The 25138-nt window shown below is 35.7% G+C and overlaps 1 protein-coding gene across 1 annotated transcript in view; it reads left to right on the top strand.

The window, feature by feature from the left end:
* The first annotated feature begins 7311 nt into the window (after positions 1-7311).
* WDR64 (WD repeat domain 64) overlaps positions 7312-25138 on the top strand; it is a 49773-nt gene continuing 31946 nt past the window's right edge. Inside the window, 8 exon segments of the mRNA XM_072035101.1 lie at positions 7312-7357; positions 7360-7540; positions 11446-11645; positions 14052-14135; positions 14660-14778; positions 18298-18326; positions 23259-23367; positions 24709-24923. Coding sequence (XP_071891202.1) covers positions 7312-7357; positions 7360-7540; positions 11446-11645; positions 14052-14135; positions 14660-14778; positions 18298-18326; positions 23259-23367; positions 24709-24923 — 983 coding nt within the window.

Raw genomic sequence — 25138 nt, forward strand, 5'->3', positions numbered from 1 at the left:
CACATCCCTCGCCCCCAAAAGATGGATTAATAGAACACGTGACTTCCTTCCAAAACTTCCAGTAACTGACCTGTGGCACCTCAGCATGTGCTTTAGGAGAGGCATAACTCTTTAGCTTTCTTTTTCAGTAAAAGGGAATTACCTGTGCATGACAGACCCTGTGCAAAAATACCATATTATGGGTTGTTTTAGAACCAGCTGCTGCATGGTAAAAGTCTCACAATAATAATAAGACATGACTGGGCCAAATTAATGATACACATTATTAAGAAGAAATCTCTATCCTCTGCCCTTAAAAGAAAGTCTTATATTTAGTGTGTATCTTGTTTTTGCTGCACAAAATGAAAAGAGAAAAAATCTGGTGAGGCACAGGGTAGAAATTTAGTGAGGAAAGAAATAAATTTGAGACAATGTACTGCTCATCATCAGATTCCATCATATACTCAGGGTTTCTAAGTAGTTTTCCAACTATAGCACCTGACAAAAGTACTCACTCTAGATATCTTCTGGATTTCTAGAAAATAAGAAAAAACAAGTCCTGTATTATTACCAAAAAAAAAAAAAAAAAAAGTCCTTGCAAATCCCTAGGTGTTCCTAGATCACTTCTGCATTAGTTCTTTTAATGTGTTGTCCATTATGTACAAAGTACATGGAATGGTAGAATCCATTGGATGTAGTTTTTCAGATGACCAGCATATATGTGTGTAGATATACATGTATGCTTACATATGTATATGGAAAAAAAAAAAAAAAAAAAAAGCTAGCTATTAAAATAATGCTTCAAAATTAAAAAATTCATAGTTATCTGGGACTGACTTTAGAAGTTCTCTGACTTGGCTGTATTTAGACATTGAAATATTTCAGGACATCAGAGCATTGAGTGTCAGTCACATTAGAGGTGAAGAATGAAGCAGAGTGCTCTCTAACCTTGTGTAGGAGTAGAAATAAAAACCCTGTCATATTGACCATGACTCCCAGTCTTCACTATATGATCAAAAATGTCAGTGAGATATTTTCAAAAAGTGAGAACACTGGGTAGTGGAAGACAAGTGTTTTAAGCAACTTGAGACATCTTTAATTTCCCATTTGTTCATTACCTTATATTTTGCTTTCACTCATTTTCTCTATTATCATTATTATTATTATTATTTCTGTTCTCTATTTTCTCTATTATTTCTCCTTTATTTTCTGCTAGCTTTCTTCTGCTTTCAATTCACAGGCTGTTTCCCATCTTTTGTGACAAGCAGTGTGAGAAGAGAGGCTTTTGTCCATACTCAATACATTTGTTTCAGGAATCAAATGGTGCTGGGATTTTGTTTCTTGTTTTGAACTCTAAAACTTATTATTTCAAAGGGTATGTTAGACAGCTAGACTGCAGTTTCTGAAAGAAACTAAGTAAATAACCAGTCTTCAGCTTTTTAATTAGGATTTTGACAGCCTTCTGCTGGTATTTGATTTCTTATATATTCTCTTTGCCATTCTTTAGCTTTAAAGGCAGATAAAAACCGAATGATTATTCACTGCATCTATATATAGCTGCAACACGTATCTGCAGCACAAGGAAGAGTTTATGGACAGACAGGTTTGTGGGGATATTTGTTTATTCATTTATTTTTGTGGCTGAGCTTGATCTAGACCACAACCAGAGACTGAACCCAAGTATCCTACACGCCAGAGCTTCTTTAAGGACAACTCAGGTCATTTTAGAGCTATTGTGTTTTCTTTTGGACTGTCATTTTACTTGGTGACGATCTGTCTTTAAGTTAGACTATCGGAAAAGACGACTGGCAACCTGGTAGCAGGCAGGGAATAAGATCTATCACTTTTTGCTGGTTTGTCTTCTGCAGTAGCTTAGAGTTATCTGTTTTGAACTGGCAAGGTACATGGTTAGAATTTTAAAACTAGCATACAGTTTCATAGACTTCTGGTACTTCTTGAGATACAAATTGATAATGATTGATTTTTCTAACGGGCTGCCAATCCAGCAATGAGTTGGCTGTAGCTGTTCTTTGTGCCTGCTGTACAAAGTATCATTAACTTTGTACTGATCTGAGAATTTACCAATCCAGAGCAATGTGATCGCATAGTAAGAACGGGAGAGTTGGGAAGTTTGACTTCTGAATGTATGTTACCTCTACCATATTCCAAATCCAATGCTTTTCACAGTATCAGTAAGGGAGACAGGAAAGAAAATGCTTTTTATTCATTTAATGCTACTGTAGACTTACTAATGCAAGGACTTCCTGTTACTCATCAATTTAATATCGAATTTGTCTCTTAGACTTAGCTTATCTTCTAATGTAGTTCCTCTCTTCTCTACTTTAGTTTGTCAGTCTATTCAGTCATCACATCTTATTTTAAAATTGTTCTGTACATTTTTTGGAGTTTAAGCATTGAAGATAGCAGAATTAGCTGGTACTGAAAACAATGGTACTTTATTTGTGATTTCCACATATTTAGATTGTGCTGTATAACAAGAAATCCCTTGGTTGCAAGAGAACAAAATATAGTTTTCTGTTCTTAACCTTTCCATCCTGTTAATTGAGAAATGAGAATATAATGTCATGTCATACAAGCTTAGATGACGCAGAATGGAGAAATTAGTCAATAGCACACACTGCATAACAACAGTTCAGCTTGAAGCTCCATAAGGAATACACCATAACTCTAGCCAAGATACAGTATCCAACCAACCACCAAGTGTCTTGACACACTAGTGAAACATTTTCCTTTATAATGGCTGGAGAATTACTGTAGGTACTAGCAAAAACGCATCTTCAAGCTATCCCTCCCTTTACCAGGAGTCAGTACTGCTTTCCTCTGCACAATTCTCTTCCTTATTATAAACAAAAGATGTACTCACTGTGATTGAGCAGGAATACGTAGCAATTCTTCCCAGTGGAAAAGATCACTGCTGTTTGCGTGATTTTTTCCAAGTGAGTGTGATGATTATGGTCTTTCTCTGTTTTTGAAGAAGTGGTTTTGTTGTTCTTGAAACATGGCTGATCACTGTCAATCCTTTAGATAGACACAAAACATATACAATACAATTCCTCCTTTCCTTTCAACCACAGAATATCCACAAAGCAGAAATTCCACGTGCAGCAATTCAAGCAAGCCTTGAGCAATGAGCTTGTCATCCACCTTTGATGAAGTAATAGAAAAGCTGATGTGGAGATAAATAGCTAAAGAACAATACAAAGAAATTGATCAATATAATCTAGTAAAAAGTGGATCTAATGAATAGACTGAAGTTCATTGTTTGAACAGAGTGCCAATTTGCATAATGTTGTATTGCATAGCAATGTGGTTTCAGCATTTTTTTTAAGAGACTGAAAAGCTGAAAAATGCAGAAAAGAATCACAAACATTATTTTGAGACCTGAAGGAAAATGTTGGAGTAGGAGATACAGAATTCAATGTATTTTAATTAACAAGAGAAAAATGGAGAAGTAAAATCAGGTATAAGGGCTGTAGTAGGAGAATATACCAACTATTTCTCTAAATCACTGAAGACTTTACAAAAACTGTCTAGTGGAAGCTGAAGCCACACAAATTCAAATGACAGTTTTAAGGTTTAACAGTATGAGCAATTAACCTTTGGAACAAACATGATGGATTCTCCATGTCTTGGTGTCCACTGGACACCTTTCTGCAAGTTACGCTCTGGAAGAACATTGTTGGGATAATTAAAATGATAAATGGCTGATATTTAAAGATCTGTGATACAGGGGGAGTGAAAGTAGAAGATCTAATCACCCCTTCTGGATTTAAATGTTATGAATTCATGGTGCCTTCCTTAAATTCGGGAGCAAGAATGCTACTTAAGGTCAACGGATATTTTGGCCTGCCTATTCTAATCAGATTTTCTCATCCAGAAAATCAATCATCTGCTCAGTAAAGTAGTTACGTCTTCACTGGTATTAAGAAAAAAAAAAATCTAGGATTTTGTAAATTACCTTGATGAGGGGAATAAAAAGAGGAACAACTTTTCTCGCTTCTTACAAATTTGTGTTTGTTTGTTTTTTTTTAAATGACAGAACATACCAGTTTCTATTCATTATCACTAATGTGTTTCTCTGAAGTACTTTGGAATTTTGTTGATCATGAAAATATGTAATTGCATTAATGAATGTGAATTAGATCAACAAACAAATGTGAAATTTGCTTAAGCATGGCAAATGCCATGAACAATTTTTCTCACCTTCAATTATAGTTCATTTATATTTGTTATGCCAATGACATTCCTGTAAATCTACAGTGGATGTGGGAGTAGTGTGATAATCAGAGACAGGGCAGAATTTAATGTCAGCAGAGTGTAGTGTTGTAAAAGGGGCTGTGGATATTGCACACGTTAAAATGTCGACATTAATTACAGGAATTTGTAATACTTTAAAACAAGTAATTCTGGGTTGGGATGTTCCTGTTTTACAGGCAAATTTTAGCAACCTGATAAAGTTAACAAGACAGAAATGTTCATCCGACTTGGAATTAGTACATACTGCCTTCACTTGACAAAGTTAGAAATGGTAAGCCTCTACAATTTACAAAATGTTATCAAGCATAAGGAGTCAGATTCACTAAAAGTTCACAGAGACAGTTGATCATCTGTAATGCAGAACCCTAAGCAAGATAACTAGCTTCCATATGCACAGAACCTACAATTATAACAAGATCCAAAGTAATTAACATACTAATTATTGATATCTAAAGACTTTTTTTTTTAACTGCCTATTCAATAGATAGTTACTATTCTCTGAGGAAAGCTTCTAACACTATTCTTTTTACTTTATTCTGAACCATTCTTATAAGACAGCTGTTTATATCATTACTTTCCAAAGACTGAATGAAGCTTGATTCTTTGGAATATTCCCACAAGAAGTGGTACTCATCCTTTATTCAGTAGTCACTGTGATACTCGTTCAGGAGACAAGATTTAGATTTGATTCTCTTTCAGCCAGAGGAAAAATAAATAAACTTTTCCAGCACTCCAGGAGGATACCCTAGGGTTCCACTATTCAGTAAAGAATTTAAGATGTGGTGGGATGGAAAGACAATGCAAATATAACACAGGTTTTGGTGCTTTCACAATGATTTTGATGGGTCAGTGAGTGACTTTTCAAAGTGGTAGCTGCGATTTTTGTTTTCTGAACAGTCACATCCTGCTTTTAAGTTGCTTGGACAACTACAAACAGACAGAAGTTCTTGGGTCACTGAGGTATAGGAATATCTGACTTTAAGGTCCTGACTGAACTTAGGCACAAGTTAAATGTGGACATGTGGACCCTTTTCAAAACAGGGATCATCTAACAAATATTGCTGAATTTTGGCCAGACGTATACTAATACCCAGCACTTAATCTCAGTGATCATTATTTGTATGTTAGGAGAAAGAAAGAAGCAATAACTTAACTGGAAGTTAAGGAAGGAGATAAGAGGGGTGATTGGAGAAAAAAAAAAATAGATAGTGCTCAATGAAGACTTTAAAGAATTTTACAATATAGGAAAATCATCAGGAAATAAACACTGAAGATATGTAGTGCCCAAGAGCAGTGAGAACAGGAAAGGATAACAAGCCAAGGGTTAGAAGCAGGGTTGAGTTTTCACTCGTATGGGTGCAGTACCATGGCACCTAAGCAAGGCAAGCAGAGAAGCTCTGTTGGTAGCAACCACAATCAACAAACAGTCCAGAACAGTGCAGTGACAAGACAGGGCCAAGATCAAGTCGGCAAGCACCATTAACAAACCAGGCTCAGTTGGAAGAAACCTACTTGCAGCATAGCTAAGTAAGGGCTTAAATAAAGCTCATAAGCCAAAGGGCAGTGAGAGGTTCCAGGTGAGGCCATTCAGTCAGGTAAGGCCCATTGAGGGATGCAGGGTGCTGACAGGTAACAAGATTGTCAATTGACACAAGACTAATGGGTGTGTTGCCCTTTGTAAATACATATAGCACTAAATCTGAAACGGTGACACTGGTAGATGGATTGGTTTAGACTGGGTAGTTTTTTCCCCCTTGTGTGTTGCACAGAAAAAATAAAAACATAAAAAAATATTTATAGAAGGCATTGTTCGGCTTTGCATTTTCCAGGAGCTTTTCCAGTGTACAAAGCAATCTAACAAAACTGATAGAAGACAGTAAAAAAAAGTACGTGTAGCTTCTCACAAGCAGAGGAAGTTAGTGTAAATGGCTCTAAGAGCTTAAGGAAGAGGAAATTGGACAGCTGAAAATACTAAAACTCCACCAGTCCGTCAAGGGATTTCTTGCAATCTTAATCATAATGGCATATGCAATAAATAAATAAATAAATAAATAAATAAATAAATAAAGGTTTCCTGCAGAGTTAATTGGGTTTCAGGATAGATCCATTGGAAGTCCTATTTTACTGAGTAGGGATTTTTAATATAATAAAGCCAATGACAAAGCATATATTGAAGAAATGGAGAGAGATGTACTAACAAAGAAAATATTTAATGTCACTCCCAAGTACCAGCTGTCAAAAAATACTTTTCTAGTTCTTTTCAACTTGAGTTGTCCTCTTTGTATTACATTAATAATTTCAAAACATAACATCCCTGATAAAATGCTTTTATTACTGGAAAACCAGGCACCCCGACCTAATTGAGGTACCTGGCCAGACCTCACAAAGAGTAGAACGTGCCAGAATATCACCAGACTGCTCTCAGTTCTCCTATCACCAAGCAAATATAAAAGGAGAGCTGGCTCCATCATTCTTCACCAAATAATGTGTGGATCCAAGGAACTCCACAACAGCAGCTGTTCCTAACTGCAAGAGTTGGTGTGCAGCTTTTGGCAAAGTCTTGAAGATAGTCCAAAGCATAGAAAGGTGATATAATCTTCCTTCCTTCTTACTCAGTACAAAATTATGAAAGATAGTATGAACTTGCAACAGCTAGTTTCAAAGGTATATTCTTACCAGAGAATGATATCTTCTATAGCTAAGTCATTGCCAGCTGTAGCAGAACTGAACCCTTATGAGATCCTTACCTGGCTCTTGAGGTGAGAAAGATCACGCATGTTCAGTCACCAATTGCACCAGACTCCAGGAACTAATCTCACTTGCCAGGTTATTACTGGTATGTGACACAGAGTTGCTCAGTGAGTAGAATTGGTGTAATGGGAGGTTGTGACACCAACAGCTCACTAACATGTTTGCCATCTTGAGATGCTAAACCAGAGTCACCTCTTTCTTGTTATATATTCCGATCATGTAGTGACATCTCATATGAACTCATGTGAACTACACAGTAAGAAGAGTCCTTCTTTCTACCTTGTTGCCTTCTCTTAATAAAGGATGTCTGAAAAGGATTGTGATAACGAGAGTTGCTCTGCTCTTAACGTGCTTTGAAGAATGCTTTGAAGGAGTTGCAGAAACTAGTTGAAAAAACAGTAGCACAGAAGACAGAGGAAATATTAGGCTTGTATATTAAAGATGGTAAGAGGCTCTTTCTGATTAAAAAGTGTAATTTTCTTATTGAGAATATGTGTCAGCAACAAAACTGTAGAAAAGACATCAAATTAACGTTCAAACTATGACTTCTTGACTGTTACAGGAAACAGGTAGATTGCTCTGGGAGAGTACTTTTCACCTCCTTGTAGGACTTTTGGACAAATTACAATGCCGTGGTAATTGTTCACAAAGTATAATTGGCAGAGTTGCCACATCTATAAGTCATAATTTCTGTGATGTTTCTTGTGATCTGTTAAAGCACAAAAATGATGAATTATGTAAATCCAATTTCTTGATGGTAAATAATCAGGGCAAAGATTTGCTTTTTTCAGTTCTAGTGGCTATTATTGCATGAAAGGATAAACTTTATCCCAGCACACCTTTCAGGTTCATTTCAACAAACCAGAATCGTGTTATTGAAGTAAGGGAAGACAAGAAGAGCTGAGAATTTTTCAGATATTCTTTTATCTGTTTCCTGTCATGTGTTGCAAATCATGTGGTTTTAAAAAGTAATACTGAACTTTTTTTTTCAAAATGCGTTAATGAATACAGTGTGAGAAGATGTGATCTGCACTTTTTTGATTTTGAAGGAGAAATAGAACAGGAAGTAGAGGACAGAAGCTGTAACATGAGTCCTTTGTCTCTCTATGTCACAATAAGAGCAGCCTCATTATTATTTATTCTGGTCATCGTTCAGTTGTTAAAAAAAAAAAAAAAAAAAAAAAAAGAAATAACTTGGAATATAGATGTGCCTTTGAAGCTAAAAATTAGATAAAACGTATTGTGTGTGTTGATCTAGGCAAAAACAAAATTGAAGGACTGTCTTGGAGTACCTCATTTGTGGCTTCGTTATCCTGTGCAAGAAGTGATGTTTAATTTCAACAAGCTGAGAAAGAGGCTCCATGTTTATTTTTACTCTATTAGTAAACAGTTTAGAAACTTGTACTTACTTGTTGTTTAAATGCAAGATTCCAGGGAAGACATTTGAAGACAGGAGGGTAAATCTATCTTTCTGAATTTTTCTTGTGAAATATGAGTGGTAACACCTATTCTGTAACCTGATGCACTTTTATCAATGACTTGAGAGATGAAGGAGGTAACACTAATTTAGCTGTAATTTAGCTTGTGTTATTCTGTGTGCTATGCTATTATTAACTTTAGTCTAAGTAAGAAAAATCCTATTCTCCTAGTACCAAAACCTGGTATGTGAAATTTGAGCATCAGAAGATCTGTGTTCAGTGAAAGGAAAAGTTGTAAAATGAAAAAAATCCCCAAAGCTACCCCTAACCTATTTCACTACAGTAGGGGCTTACTATTTCAGGCCATTATGTCAGTGAAGGTTTAAGTACAGCAGAGCTTTGCTGACCTCTGCCTTTTTCCCCATCTTGACGAGTTTAAACAACTGAGTGTTTTGCAAATGACAGTATTGTCTCTATGAGTTTTTAGCTAAGAGATTCCCTGAACTGGATTTTCTGCTGACTATCTCTGGCTAGTTTCGGACTTCTAAATATGTTGTATAAAACAGCTTAACACATGGGAGAATCCAAACTGCTAATTCTAGCAGATTTTTAAGAGCAATATTTGTTCGTACTGTGCTGGTTACAGCATCAATTCTAGTATTAGTAAAAATAATAATAATAATAATTGGAATTAAATTAATAAAGCCTGTGTAAATTACATTTTCATTTGTAGGTGAATTACTTTTCTTTCCTACAATGATGTTCCTGTTTAGTACATCATCAGCTGAGCTTGCAAATCTAAATTCTTAAACTTTATGCTACATTGGTTATGTGAGTTTGAGGAAGTTGGCCCCAGTTCTCTCTAAGATTCTTGAACCTATTATGTTGATGCACATGAATGCATGATGAAGAATGACCTAACTAAATAAAAACATTTTTCCTGTTTGCTTTGTAAAAGAGCACTGAGCTGTCTACCAGAACTTCTTATCCTCAAGCAAAGTTTGATATTCTAGATTCCTGACAAGGCAGCAGGATTTGGATCATAGAGCCTGAGGGTAGAAATCAATATGTCCAGGTCTTCTGAACTACTTCACTGATAAGCATTAGCCTCAGGCATCTTGACAAAATGCAAATATCATATGACTACAGTATGCAATTTGTGCCCTGAGGGTAAGTCTATCTTTAGCAAGACCATTGCAAATCTTTCCTCTCCTTCTTCTCCCAGAGATAGATCTGCCCCTTACTTTTGATTGGAAGCTTTAGAGCTATGCCACCATTTTAGTAGATTTTTTTGTAACCGGAAAATTATTGAAGTCTGTAAGTGAGTGAGGTAATCCATTTTTCTTTTTCTAATAGTGGTAAATAGCAAATCCTGACAAAAAGAATGTAATAATTAGTTAAGTAGATCTGGTTTACCTCCCTTAGTTTCTGACAGCATATAGCAGCTTAAGCTTTTTCTGCAGCAGATTTGCTGATGCAATCTATGCTTAGTATCTCTTGATGCACTTTTCATCTACCTGTCTGTAAATTAGTTCTGAATCCGTCAAAAGAGGATGCTTCCATAGCATCCACATTTTTATATATTGTATGAAAAATACTTTGTCTCGTTTCTTTTAAATGTGGTGGCCTACTTTCCAAAGTGTTCTGAGAAATTATGAATGCTTGCTCTAGTGAAGTGTCTTTTAATAAGATGTTTACCATGGATAGTGTTTCAAGCAACAGTTGTACAAAAACAAATTATTTTTACATTGTTAGATCCACTCTGTATCAAGAGTATCCACAATCAAATGCTTAGATCTTTGTTTTATTTTATGCCTGAAGATGGGTGGTCAGGGGACATAAATTCCAGCACACAGTAACTCTGCTGTAACAGCATAGGTGACAAGTCCTTGCTGGTCTTAAAGCCAGGAGGCAAGGTATTACTGAGTGATTAATTCTTTAGCATATTTCCATTTTACATTACAGTGGAACATCACATTATTTATGTGAATGTTGAAGATAACCAACACCTGTTCTTTTCATTTTATTAACAACTGCTATCGAGTAGTTTCCTAACACCATCCTGAAAACAATGTGTTTGGTCTTTTCTGTTTAATAAACTTCTTTATGAGAAGATTTCTGGTTAATACCTCTCTTAAAATTGTTCTTTCTTGCAATGTCACCTAACTCACAAACTTTGCTTATGTCAGGGATTAAAAATTTTCTTCAACTAGGGCCTGAGGGAAATTTAGTAAATCATTATCTGTAGAGGACATCAGATATCATGTAACTGCCTTCTAGTGAATTTGACTGTCAGACAAAACTTCAGGCCACATCCATTTCCTTTCTTACTAATTCATCTAGTGAGATGTAAATTTGAAATCTCTTTTTCTTTGCATGTCATACTTGCATATCACCCTTCTTCCTTACTTCCTCACTAAACATGAGAGGATAGTTAAAGATGCAGTCCTGGCTTTGCTCAGTATTTCTTTGAAACTCACTAAAAGAATAGGAAAAAAAAATTGCAGATTTGCTGGTACAAGTTGTACAAGCTGAGTTCTTGAAATAGCCAGCTGCCATCAGACATGAGGTAATGTTTCATTACAGCCCTAGTGAAATTCTCACATGATTCAGCATCCTCTGCTTCATTTCAAACTCCTTGCTTCTTGTATGGGAGAGAAGAGTGAGGTGACAATCTCTTGTGTAGAGGTGACAAGCTAGACACATATACTATAGAGTATGATACGCTCTACGGGCACGAAATGGAGACCAGTTGAGAAAACTACTTCTGAATTCATGCTGACTGTCAGGTTGAGCCAACCCTTTGTTTAGGAAAGCCAAGCAGTAGCAAATTATGTTCAGGCCCTCTACCTAATAAGATAACTGAAGAAAGATCTATTCGTTTACTAGAGTAGTGTCTTTTACTGCAGATTCTTACCTGAGTTTGCGGTACAGTCAGGCTAATTACCTACGTTACATAATTATTTTTAATTCCTGAAGCCATTGGCTAAATTGATGATATGCTTAAATAATGTTGTAGAAGATATTCAGAAAAAGGAGGGAAATATGATTCGAGGTACAGAATTTTTAGCATATTAAGCACAAGAATTGGTGCAAGCACAAGAATCAGCATCAGCATTAATGAAAGAACTAAAGAACAAAAGAAACCTGGAAAAGTCATAGAAAGTTTCTTCATTAGCCAAACCATGTTTAAGATAGCAAAAGGATCACCATTAATTGGTCTCCTTCAATAAAAGGTCTCCTTCAAGCTCTAATCTTTTTAACTTCTTGACATTTAAAGATTTGCATATTCACTTACTTGTTAGGACAATAGATTTTTTTTTTTCTTCCACCCACATTTGTAGCCCCTCCTCTTTTTTATTTTACTTTTCTGAAGTTTACTCTAATTAACACTTGAACAGCCTAAGTCCCTTTTCTTTTCTCATCCTCCTTAGGCTTTTCTTTCAAGTGAAACTTTTTCAGGAAAAAAAAAAAGAAGACAATTTCTGTCTTGCATGATTAAAGAACTATTGAAATAGTAATTGGCCTTTTAAGAGACTGGAAACTATTCTGGGTATTCTACTTGAAACTGGCTGTTGTTTTAGAGAGATAGTGAAATAGATATGTCTCCCTTAAATGATACATTCATTCTTATATTTTTCATTAACCTACTAGTTATGTTAGACAACTCACATTTATAATCTGCAATTTGGACATACTATTAATTACCCCCTGTGAAAAATGGAAGTAGCTTCCTTTTTATCACTTAATTTTTCAAATGAATCATCAATAATGGTTACTTTCTGTAACATTCTAAATAGCCATTGTGTCTTCTGCTATCTATGCTCCAGTTCTCAATTTTTTTCTACAAGGACTATATTTCATCCCTGTTCTCCTGAATTCCCCTGCTGCTTTTGTTACTGCTGAGCATTTCATATATATTGAAAGTCAAGGAAGAGGCATACACGTCACTTTGTTCCTTTGATACTTCTCTTTTTATCATCTCTGTCTCTCTCTTCCTTCCCAGAACTCTGTCCCTGACCCTTTGTTCCTCTTTTCCTGCTCTCACAAATACAAAATTTCCTTCTCCATAACTGGCTTCTCTTTAGCTTGACAAAATCTGCAGGATGTGTTCCTGTGACCTAAAAGATCACGGAGTGTGACTGTTTCTACTCCTTTATCTTTTTGATGTTTCTCTTTTTCAAGTACTTCCATTTTCAAGGGTGTCCTAAGTTCCCTGAACTCCATAACAACATGCCCATACTCAAATAACACTTTTTTATATTAAAAAAAAATAATAATAATTTAAAATGTTCTCTTTAATCTCATTAGAGTACACTTTTAGTCATTTACTGTCTCCAAAATTTAGAAGACCTAGGTGGCCTAACAGGTGTCATTTATCAGTTGTCATCTGACTTGAAAAACTGACCTCTGCATTCCTCTGCATTCCAAAGGTAGCTGACACTTTGAAAGTTCCATTTTTAGTGGCAATAATGAACAATATGTAAATTGTATTTTGCATCATATTTTATGCTCTTTGTCAACCTCTGGTATTGGATGGGGTTTATTGGGATCCCTTTCTCCATGTCAGCAGAAGCTATTTTTGCTGCTGTAAGGGATTTCTAAGATGTACTTTCTTTGGGCAGTGTTCTGCCTGCTGGGCAGTGACAGTGGACTCAGCAGTGACCTGATACAAGGTTATCATTTAAAAAAGGTTATCATTTAAAAAAAAAACTACTCCCACCAAAAAAATATTCCCTGGAAAGGTGGAGGGCTTGTTCTCCTTTGCCTGAAAAAAAAAATAGGAATATGTGCTTAAAAGAAAAATGGCACTCCTATCTTTCAAGAAGGCTGAGAGGAAGGATCAAGGGAACTACAGGATGATAAGCCTCACCTTAATCTCTGGTAAAGATGACAGAGCAACTAATTCTGGAAAACATTTCCAAACACATAAAGGACAAGAAGGTGACTGGGAGTAGTCAGCATTGGTTTACAAAGGGGAAATCATAGAAATCATGCTTAACCAACCTGATGGCCTTCTACAGTGACATGACTATAAGGGGAGAGCAGCAGATGACATTTACTTTGACTTTAGTAAGGCTTTTGACATTGTCTTCTATAACATATTCTTAGACACACTGGCAAAGTGTGGGTTAGTTCAGTGGGTAGTGAGGCAGAAAGAATACTGGCTGAACCCCTCAGCTGCAGAAAAAACAGCTGAAGGCAAGTCAGTGGTGGTGTATGCCAGGGGTCAATACTGAGGCCAATACTATTTAATATCTTAAGATATGACATGGATGATGGGAGTTCCAGTTGTGTGCCTGTTGCAGAGTTGCATTCAGACATGAATCTAAAATTCAGATTTATGTTTGGGTACAAGATGGAAAAATAAGGTGATGTCACAAGAAACTAAAAGGAGAAATTTTAGAGACATAATAGACAGTGATTTGTGATGGATAATTGTGTACATGGTAAGGAGGAAGCTACAAATTGAAACATGAAGACTAACATTGTATAAGAATATGCACAATATTTTTGTTGAAAGTTGTATGTCTGAATTGCTCAGAGAAGAAAAAAGGGATCTCTGTTGTATAACATGAAAAATGTTGAACTAGAAAAGAGTGCAAAATTTTGTCTATCTCATAGGAGAATGTGGTGCCGTGTCTTCCCAGGGTCAAGAAGAAAACATTGTTTTCCTTGTATCTGAAAAACAGCAGATTACTCATCCAGGTGACCTATTTCATCTTGAGTTCAAAACAACAACAACAAAATCACTGTTCAGTACTCTGTGTTGCACATTATTGAAATTACAGTTGTAAGATCTCATGGCTGCCTTTGTTTACTAATCATGCTTCTTGTGTGTTCCAGAATTTATGTTTCTTAGTAAACTGCCTCAATATACTACTGCTGCTCTGCCCAGTTCTCTCACCATTTTCCTCTATTATTTTTAAATTACAACATTGTCTGTCAGACTATTTATTTATGCAGGGTTTTTTTTTGCCTTTCCATATCTTTCAAAAAACAAAAAAAAAAATAGAACTAGCATATCCATAATTCATTAACAATATTTTAAAATGTAACATGATTATTTAAATCAGGTATGGGATAATCTATGATGTATTACTGCATTACTGCCTTGGAGTTGGTGCCAATATATATTTCAGGAAGAGAGAATGCTCTTGGTTTTATGGTTTTATTCGTTCAGTATTATGTTTTCAAAAGTATGTAGACTTTTCTGTGCCTGTGAGGTGAAGAGTAATATTGTGTCGTTGTCAAGAGACGAGATGTGATTAAAAGCATAGTGAAGGTGCCTCATCTGGATTTCACAGTAACATCCTCTCAGAAAGGAGTGCTAACTATTTTTAACAACCAGGTAATTCCGACTCAAACTTTTCATTTTTCTGCTAGATACTGTATGCATGAACTGAGTGAGCTGTGATCTAAAGTGCAAACTTACCCATAAAAAAAGCTAGATATCTTTTTTTTTTTAAATAAAGTTAACCATTTTCTATACATTTAAGTACAGTGGGAAATATACATTGCTATTTTGAATTATAAACCGACTCAAGAGTCCATAAAAGTTGATAGGAAATAGAGATGGTTGTAAAACAAAATCCTAATAGAAGTCATTTTAATATAATATAACCTGCTTCCTTTTTTCTAAAAAGTGTTATTTAATACAAAATATCCTATTGGAATTAACTTTTGCAAAAACAGTGGAAACCAGAGTATTAACAATTTGCTACAGCTACTGGGAATATTCAGAACAGAAAAACATTTTTCAGTCTGCAAAGAACAGTTACTCAATACAGCAAGGTCTTGAAGCTCAAAAGTCTTGAATTTTCTGGCAGTCTGCATGACACTGCTTCTCTCCCCTTGTCAGCAAGCCATAAGGAGATCTGTATCATTTTAAGTAGAAGTTCAGGCTCAAGATATTGTTAAAATATATTTAGTAAGTGAGTCTCCCAGATAATACTACTATTTAAACATATATAATTCTAAATGTTGTGAGGTACATCACACAGATATGCTCATTGGCACTTTACATTTGTACAACCTTAATACAACCAATTTATTAAAAGCTGTTTAAAACAATGCAGTAAAGTTTTAAAGCATCAATAAGATTTTCTAGAGGTTTCAGCTAGTTTCAGTTTATGACAGAAGTGTGTAAAGCAAGAACTTACTCCTGTGGATGATTAAACAACAAAGCAATACTGCAGTTTTGGTAAATTCTAAACTAATTTATTTGAAAGCCTAATTCTTTGACCTCCAGAGCATTATCCCTCTTACGTACCTAGGAGAAATAATTTCACAAAGTATAATGTTAAAAATAGATCTCTTCCCTACCCCCTACATCCCCATGCAGTTTTGAAGTTCAGAATTGCTGCTTCCTCATAGTCTGGACTGATGTCACTGACATCAGTGACTGCCATGTAAATAGTTTTCCATACAGCTGCTTAATGCAGTGAATTGGGGACCTCAAATTCCATTTACAAGACTGTACATTCTGAAAATGACTAAGGCATTACGATAGCAGTCAGTTACTCATGATATGATCTCTGATCTCAGTTGATATGAGCAAATGACCTTTGACTTCATTAAAATTGCTCTGATACATCTTGATACAAGCAAGAATAAAATCTTGCTCTTTAGCAATGCAGTCACTTGAATCCTGTTATTAGAATATGACTTCATATCACAAAGCCAAATATAAAGTTAACAACTTTTACATCATTTTTCTTCACCCAAAGGCCAAAAATTTAAAGAGAACTGGCTTTAAAGTCTCAGCTAGTGACCTGTTTTGGCTAGTCTAGTTTTGTAGCCTATTGGTAAGGAACTACAAAGATTCTTGCCCTGAAGTTGCTGCTTGGTGGGACTTGTGCTCTGGCTAGAGGGGCAAAAATAAGAGTTCATGAGCAGTTCGTTGACAAATGTGGAGGCTTATTTTGGGTATATTTGTTGCATTTTTAAAGTAGAGGTGATTACACGTGGTCTTCTTGGATACACATATATCCCACACAAGTCCGTGTGTTCCATGTACATGAATGAGTAATATTTGGTCTGATATAATCAGCGAATCTAAATAATATATATTTTAACTGTGCCACTTCTGAGATATTTGACTGCTAAGAAACATATATATGCAGCAAGAGACAGTGCCATATTCTATTCATTCACACTGATGTAAATTGATGTGCAAACAAGCTTTCCACAAGATCAATTTAGTGTTATTCTCTCTGCTCTTTGGAAAGCAAATACAACTTAACAATTTCCTTAATGTTTGCTTTATATCATTGGAATCATGTCAGTTGACAATCTAGAGTTTTTATTTGACACTGGCTAGAAACTGAGAATAGTTTAAAACCGCCAAAAAAAATCAACAAATAGGAACAGGAACGATAAAGAGGTAGCAAATCATCACGCAGCTTGTGAATGTGTTAAGCTTCAGTTATATAAGAATTGATCAGATTTTTTTCCAGAAAATAATTAGTATCAGTCATGTTAGATGGCATTAAGAGTGCTAAATTTAGACAGTATACATCAAGATAGCTTTCAAGATCATCTCCTGTTTCACCGGTAACAGTCTTCCATCATTCACTACATCAATTCCCAGTTAATCCAATTGTCTAAAAGAGGGCTTGGAGGCTTTTCTAAACCCTGATTACTGTGATACAAAATCCTATGTTCTCTCACATATCTGCAGGTACTAGAAATTGAAGGGAAGGCAAAGAAATAGTTACTTATTTGTAGGATAGAGTGTTCTTTATCTGAGGGCTAAGCATTGCTGTCTGCGACAGATATGGACCTAATACACTACAAAACCTGTATGCAGCACTGCATTATCAGCCATCTCCTGCTTCCTCTAGAACATAAACCAGATACGTACCCTCCTCAGGATCTCAGGCCTGGACACTGCCTCAGGCAGCACAGAAGAGCTGTATAGGTAGGCAGCTGGAAAAATCTCTGTGTAGGCTCTAGTTTATGTTATTGTACATAAAGTCAAATCTGATACAGTGAGTGGATATGAAACAGTTGTTTAACAGTTCTGTTAAATTCTGCTCAAAGACTGTCCATGATGACTCTGGGCAGCATGCCTTTATGGGAAGAAAGAGTTTGATCTCAGCTTCTCCATTTACAAACTGAGGAATTGCTGGGATGGGAATGAGGCACTACTGATTTATTACTGATAATGGACATGGGCAAGAGGAGGTGAAAAAGCAGCTATGGATGTTTCAGGAGGGAATGATTAAAACTGATTTTGAAAACTGAACATTAGTTTGGTTAGAAGACAAAGGTGACCCTGTCTTTGCTGTACGATTGTGTGGGATATGCCTACCACCCTGGGACTTTAGTTTTCAAGGCACATGTTATGCTGTCTGCTAATAGTTAATTTTGTTGAAAGATGCTGTACCAATATGCATATTCCTATTTGCAATGTAAGGTTATATCTCTACCTGGTATTTTGCTGGCAATAGTTAACGTCATCTGGGACAGCATTAACTTGTGTTTCTGTATCCCACATCCTACCTCACATAGGATCCAAAACTGTTCTATTAGAAGCACAATTTCATCAGATGAAGAGCTGATCTGTACTCTGCTGTAAATTTTTTTTTACTGATTTTGCTCAAACTAACATCTCAATTTAAAAAAAAGGAAATTAAAAAGTTAAAAAAAAAAAGTGAACCAGTGAGAGAAAAAGAGGGTTTAACTTCCTCGCTTTACATGTAGAGCAACAGACAGACAATCTAGAGATGTCTCTCAGAAAGATCTTAACAGCAATCTTTCTGTTGGCTATTATTTTTCTGTTTTGCCTGTGATACAGCAGAGCTGTTTTCAGAGTTTTAATTTAATTGCTATCTAGTTATTATGACAGCATATTTTTGTTTTTCAGATGAAGGTTCTGGCAACCTCCAATGTTGAAATAAGTTCATTTTTCTCTTTCTTTTTAAATCATTTGAATTAAAAATCAATATATACTAAAGTGAAATAAATAGAAACTGAACATTTTTCTGATGCAACTTCTGACCTCAAGACTTCTGCATAATCTGGCATAGTGTACCACAGGTCAAATGTTCAATTTGTTCTTTTCAATTGCACAAACATTTAGGTGATTTGATTTCTTTCCTCTGATAAAAAGAAACCTGAGGAAAATGCTGCATTTTCTACCAGATTGTCTATCAGTAGTATTTCTAGTAGAATTTTCCAGAAATTTTTCTTTTAAGCTCCAATACTTCATTTGTCAGTGTAAAATTTAAACGAGAAAGAGTATACATGCATTAGTGGAAAACAGTTCTACATCTTACTAATTAGATTAGTTGGCTACATGGTATATATTTTAAAAGATTGTTTTTACCCTGGGAGCGTCACTGCAGATTTTAGATAATGAGTTTCCTTCAGTTAAGATGAGATGCAGATGAGAGCTGCAATTGGTCTGCAACAAAATGGCGTGATCCCTTGCCCTAAAAGTTTCTGTAAGTATTTTGTGCTATTGGTCAGTGCTTTTTTGTTGATTCTGTCACATATTGTGAATGCTGCAAAAAGGAAAAATAAATAAACAATACCAAAAAAAAACCTCCTGACCACAGGTACAGCTATTCCAACTTCAAAAAGCAAACAAACAAACAAAACCTCAGTGCTGGGATTGCATTTAATTTTTTGCAAGGCTAATCTGACCTGTGTAATTAACATGGAGAGTTAAACCATAAGAAACATTCTTGGGACCTATTGACTTCTGGAAACTTAGACTAGGATCTTAGAGCTTCTCCTACCACTGTGTTACAGGAGTGAATTTTAATAGTATGCTTCTGATTTGCTTGTAAGAACAATTTCCCCCGTCCAAGTGTATAAAGGTAGGATCACATCAGAACAGCGTTTGGTGTTTGGCCCTGGTGAAACCAAGGGGAAGAAGCCGGAACGTCAGCCTGGTGCTACAGTGGGCAGTCTGTGGCTGCATGGTCCTCTTCTTCATCTGGGCACCAAGCACTAATCTTATAATGTATCATCAGGAGAGGTGGATGGCATTTTACTTTGGCAGAAGGAAGATATTTGGAAGACATGGCAGAATTAGGCACTGTTCAAGAACATGTATGCCATAAAAAGTGTGAAAGAAGGGTGTGTTTAATATAATGGTACCTCTCAGTGTTAGAGTATAACCATAGTTATTAGGACTGTAATTCCAAATGGACACAGTTCCAAAACTGGTGCATTTTTTTAGTATCTGTAAGCACAAAAATCTGTTCAGCTCTGCACCAGATCCATGTGACCTAGCCTAATCTGACGTCTCTTTTGTTATGTGCCACCCTCTCATGCATTTCCCCCCGAGATGCTTCCACTTCTGCATGCTTCCCTAGGGAAAGAGAAAAGGAGGATAGTAATGGTTTGGACCCCTCCCCCTTGCAATGTAGGATCGTTGCTGCTGGTTATCACTGGATCAGTGGGGATCGTTGCTGCACACAACACTATGCAATCCTTCTGGACCTCTGTTTGAAAGATTAGCTGTTGTTATATTCACTTTTTTGGTATCACAATTGTGAAAATTTCAGGTACTCTACTTAAAAATGCCCCCCTTCTGCATCCTGCTCTGCTTTGCTGAAGGGAAAGGGCAATCTTAATTTAACAATCTTAATTTGAGTGTTTGCACTGAACAGTCATCCCCTTAGCTTATACAGCTTCCTCTCATCCTTCTAACTGCAGCAGTGGAAATAGAATTAAAATGGCTATTACTGACTTGAACTTTTTGTTGGTTGTTAAAAAATTTTGATGTTTACAGAACTCAATGTTTTAAGCTATTCTGTTCTTAACTGGAATTTTATATCCTTACCCCAGATTGCAGTGAAATAAAATTCTGGATGGTTTTGAGAGAATAAATTCCACTTGCAAGGCGGTTGAAATGTATGATGTTACTAAATGGATTAACTTGGGTATTCTTTGAGAGATATATCTCTAGAATTTGGTTATGATTATTTTAATTATTTCAAAATAAGCTTATTAAAATTGAATGTTCTCATTTCAAAAACTTTTATCTAAACAATTATTAAAAATCAAATGCCATTTATCTTATGAGTGTAAGTCATCACCCACAGTGCACTTATTAAAGATACAGTGAACTATACTAGTAGAAGACCTCTAATGGTCTTATAAATGTTATAATATAGAACTATGAGAAAAACCTTGTGATTAATTTCTGAATAGCTAGCGAGAAAGCTGCCTTTGCCTTGCAGGGCTTTTATTTCTCATCTTCAGATCTGCAGAAATAAGTCCTTTCTTTTTTCACTGTAATTGTTGTGCCATTTTCATCTGATTTTATGCCATCTTCAGTACTGGCATTAGCTAATTGATCAAGTTGTGCATTTGTATGCATCCTTATGCAAATGAAATAAGGCACTGAATTCAGAGATAAATTACTAGACTCCAAACCTTCCATCTATGGTGGCTAACAATTTGCAGAACAGTCCTTAGGTTCCTCTACCTTCTTCCATTAGTGTTCTCATTCTAAAGGTGTAACAGAACAGAGATCTAATCAGTGACAGAGATCTTGGCCCTGAGGATGTTGAGCTAAAAAGGCTGCAAAACACAGTAGTTCTAGGAATAAAATGCAGGAAGTTGCAACCGTCAGAACTTTCCCAACATCATGACTGTATATACAGAACATGAGCTATGTGTACAGATCATTTATGATTTTGTTCCAAATATTTTATGGAGGACAGGTCACTTCAATCAAACCTGATTTCATTCCTTGATGAGGTTATGTAGCTGAGTGAAAAGAGAAGAGGCATAAAGATAACACACTTAGAGCTGTACTGTGTTTGACTTAGTACCATATGACTTTCTGTTTTAAAATATGACCACTGCAAACAAAACACTAAAGTGCATGTTAAATCGATTAAGGACTGTCCAAATGACAGATGCCAAAAATATTACTCAGCATGGAAATATCATTAAATGGGAATATTGGTAGGGAACAAGTTGCTTCTCTTGAAGAATAGAAATGAAATGTCCTTTAAATATAATGCAGAAAAGCATACACAGACCCAGAGGATGGAAGCTAGGGCCAGGCAAGCCAAAATCAGAAATTGTAGCAGATATGAAAGAATGAAGATAGAGGCCTGAAGTGACAGAACAGAAGAAAGAAATAGCAAAACCTGGTGCAGCCGCTTGTATGTCAAGTTCTGTAGTGCTAAGGAGAAGCACTTAACACCTTAGCTCTAAAGCTGGAATTAGGCAGTACGTTTTGCTGGTAGTCTGTGGCGAACCTTTCTCTTCGATCAGCCACTTCTCAGTGTATCAAGCTGATCTTGAACAGTCTCTCCATCTCTTTTAGGCTCTAACTTCTCAGTTGACATTCTTTGGAGCATGCAATGCAAAAAGCCAAACTCAGTTATTATAGTGGACTCCCCAGCCCTTTATATCTATGGATCTTTGATGTAATTTAAGTAATTTCACTGAAATTAATAAAGACAAATTTAGTGCAACTTGAGATGTGAATCCTTCATGCATGAAAACATTTCTGTTGCTGCCTGTTCCAGGAAACTTCAATTTAGCTATGCTGGATCTTTTCCTGACTCCCAACTTCTAATAAACTGGTGCAATAAACATCTTTTTTCCTACTTTTGCTACTGTATTATCAGATAAGACTGTGCCTACAAATAATGCAAAAGCAAAGAAGAGAATAAATCCAGAATATATTTTACTTATTCTTGCTTTTTGCTGGGTATAGAAATAGCATGCTATATGTTGCAACATGATTTTTTTTTTTTTCAGATATAATTTTAGGCTGACAGTCAGTAATTAGAAATATATATCTTCTGTAGAGGGAAGAATCTAACAAGATTCTTAGATTGACTTTTATCTTTTGTTCTAAGTAGTATACATACCTTTTAAGAATTACAATACCTTTTAAGAATTACAGAAAAAAAAGTTTATTTAGGAATTTCAGCATAGAGTGAGCAGGGACATAGCAAAAATAAATGCATTCATAATGCCATCTTTTTCTGTCCTCTTCAGAGAAGGACAAGTAGTACAAATATATCAACTAACAATAGCTAGATTTAAGCTTTTACCAGAAAAACTCCTTCATAAATTCTTCTCCTAACTGCAGCTTCCCTGTCATGTATACTTTGTTATTTGCACAAAATCACATATCTGTCTTTGTTAATGATTTTTTTTTCTCATGAAAAGACATGCTTCCATGAATGCTGGAATTGTTGCCTGAAAAGTTGGTGAGAACTTTTCATGTCATTTCATAAAATCTTTTTTCTTTTTCCTACTGGTTAATGTGTTGGGCTAGAAGGGACTCGTATGATGGTTATTCAGAAATTAAAGGAAACCTGTTAAGTCATCAGAGCTGAAATGCTTGAATTCTTTGAGCAGTCATTCATTGGCTTTCAACTCAGTAACCTCATTAAGGTATTCTGAACTGTTCTTATGCCAAAACTGAAACTGAGCAAAGATGTACTTATCCATTCAGGCTTCTGATGGACTCTTAACCATCCTTTTTTTTTTTTTTTTTTTTTTTTTTTTTTTTTTTTAAGCCTAAGGTGTTGATGAGGCTTAATAAACAAATTGTCAAATCTGTAACTCAGATATACCACCACAGGCATAGCAGAAAGCACCTTATATTTCAGCACATTAAATTAATGCAGAAGTAACATAAATATAAGTCCTTATAATAAACCATGGAATAAGACTTCTGAAATGCTCCTCTGCATCTGATATGAGTTAGTGATAACAGAGGTTGAACCTGGCAATTTCATTTAAGAGCTGTTCTGGAGAATTCCCAGTCCCATTACCTGGGTTTGAATTTAGTGCTGAGTATATGGAATTTATGCGGAAATGGTTTAAAATATGTATTTTAACAACAGACGAGATCACTGGATGTGATTTCCTAACTCAGATGGAATGTGTTGTGGCTGTAACTGAAAGGCCAATCATCGTCTGGGACTATAAATCAAAAGGAAGTCAGGTAGTATGTTGGATCACGCAAAAAAGGAGGGTCTGAAAAAGATCACTCTTTGTTTTCAATGTACTTTCATGTATCCTTTTGTCCGACGGGATGAAGGCATTAACTTTTGTCTTTGTAAGAACTCAGTGAAACAGTGGAATACTGAAGAAGGAATACCCTTCCACACCAAACAGGCTTTTTAGACTGTCTTAAAAACTTGCAAGAGAGAGGAAAATATGGCCCTGTGTTGCAGACAGACCACCAAAGCAGTTTAGTTTTCTGTGTGTATCTGATGTGTATATGTTCACTTTTATAACTGATGCATATGCATTTTTATATTGAACTGTATTTAAAGAACAAAGGGACAAGTCTTCCAAAGGAATTCAGCATAGAGTCCTTTGAGGTAACTTCTTGATTTAAAGAAAACCTTTCTTCAAATACTACATTTTCAGGATTTTTCAAGAGTAAAAGCATCTTGATGTAGACAGCATATGTTCAAGCAGTTAAAGTCTTCTTGAATACCTTATTACAAAATATAAGTTTTGCAAGGATTTCTAATCCATTTTTTAGTTTTTTTCTTTAGTTCCAACGTCTTTTCACAGTAGTTCTGAGTTAGCTGAGAAGATGAGATGAAGTAAAGTAAATACTTTTAGAATAAGATTGAGCCTTAGGATTTTTCATTTGTTCTCTTAATATTAAAAGGTCTGTTCCCAAGCTCAGCTAAGTCAATCTAAGTCATTCTGCCAATTCAATTGGACTCCTGGGAAGGAAGGCTCAAACACATATTCTCATAGGGCTTTCCTCCAGTCATTACATGAGTGAGATTTGAAACTGTCTTGGATGAATAGGAACAGTTCTCTTCTGAGATCCCAGGAATAATATCCAGACAGTCTGTATCTGTGTTATGTCTCTTCAGTGTTTCTGTGCTACACAGAGAACCACGAAGTGGTTAATTCCTATGGCATATGAACCATTGCCAGTTTGTGTTGGCAAGGATGCTTTAATCAAATAACAGATGGAGTCAGACAGTAGAACCAATAAACATTATAATGTAGATGACCCAAAATCTCATTCCCGGGTCTTCTCAGTATAGCAAAATACCACAATGGCTTGCCACTGTATTCATTGCCACTGTCTCAATTCCTAAAAATTCAAAAGCCTGCCCATGTAAGTACACTTGATATTCTTAGGCTGTAGTAATAACTCCTAGTCTGTGTGTGCTATTGCTGCATTTTATGGTTTGAATAATTCTGTAAGTCAACCATTTCACATTTTCTTTTAGATGGCACCTTCTTTTCCGACAGGGAAGCTATTTACGATTGTAGCAAATACATCATTCCAATTAACTACTGAATTTCACAGAATAATTGCTTTATCATCAAATCAATGGAAAATGGTTTGCTCTGTGTTTGCATGGTGACTATGTCAGATCACCTGGCTGATGATAATATCATAATGGGAGATGAAAAGGGTTATGTTCACCTGCTTAAAGTGACCGTTGATCACTTCGGATTGAAGTAATATAAAGGTGAAAAGGAATCACAGATTCAGATTTTGGATTCCAAAAATTTTAACATGTAAGTTACTTATGATAAAATATTATCAGTCTGGCAATATTTGTTGAATTTGGGTGTTCTCTGGTCTGGGTGGAGGATTAGCTTCTATGTGTAAATTAACCTCACCTGAAAAGAAAAAAAGATAAAAAATGCAGGAAGTGTAATTTGCTCTACATTGTGTGAAGGAAATTCTGTAATTTTCAGCAGGAGATCTTACAGCAGCAAGGCAACAGAGC

Source organism: Anas platyrhynchos, chromosome 3 (assembly GCF_047663525.1).
Source record: "Anas platyrhynchos isolate ZD024472 breed Pekin duck chromosome 3, IASCAAS_PekinDuck_T2T, whole genome shotgun sequence".
NCBI classification, from domain to species: Eukaryota; Metazoa; Chordata; class Aves; order Anseriformes; family Anatidae; genus Anas; species Anas platyrhynchos.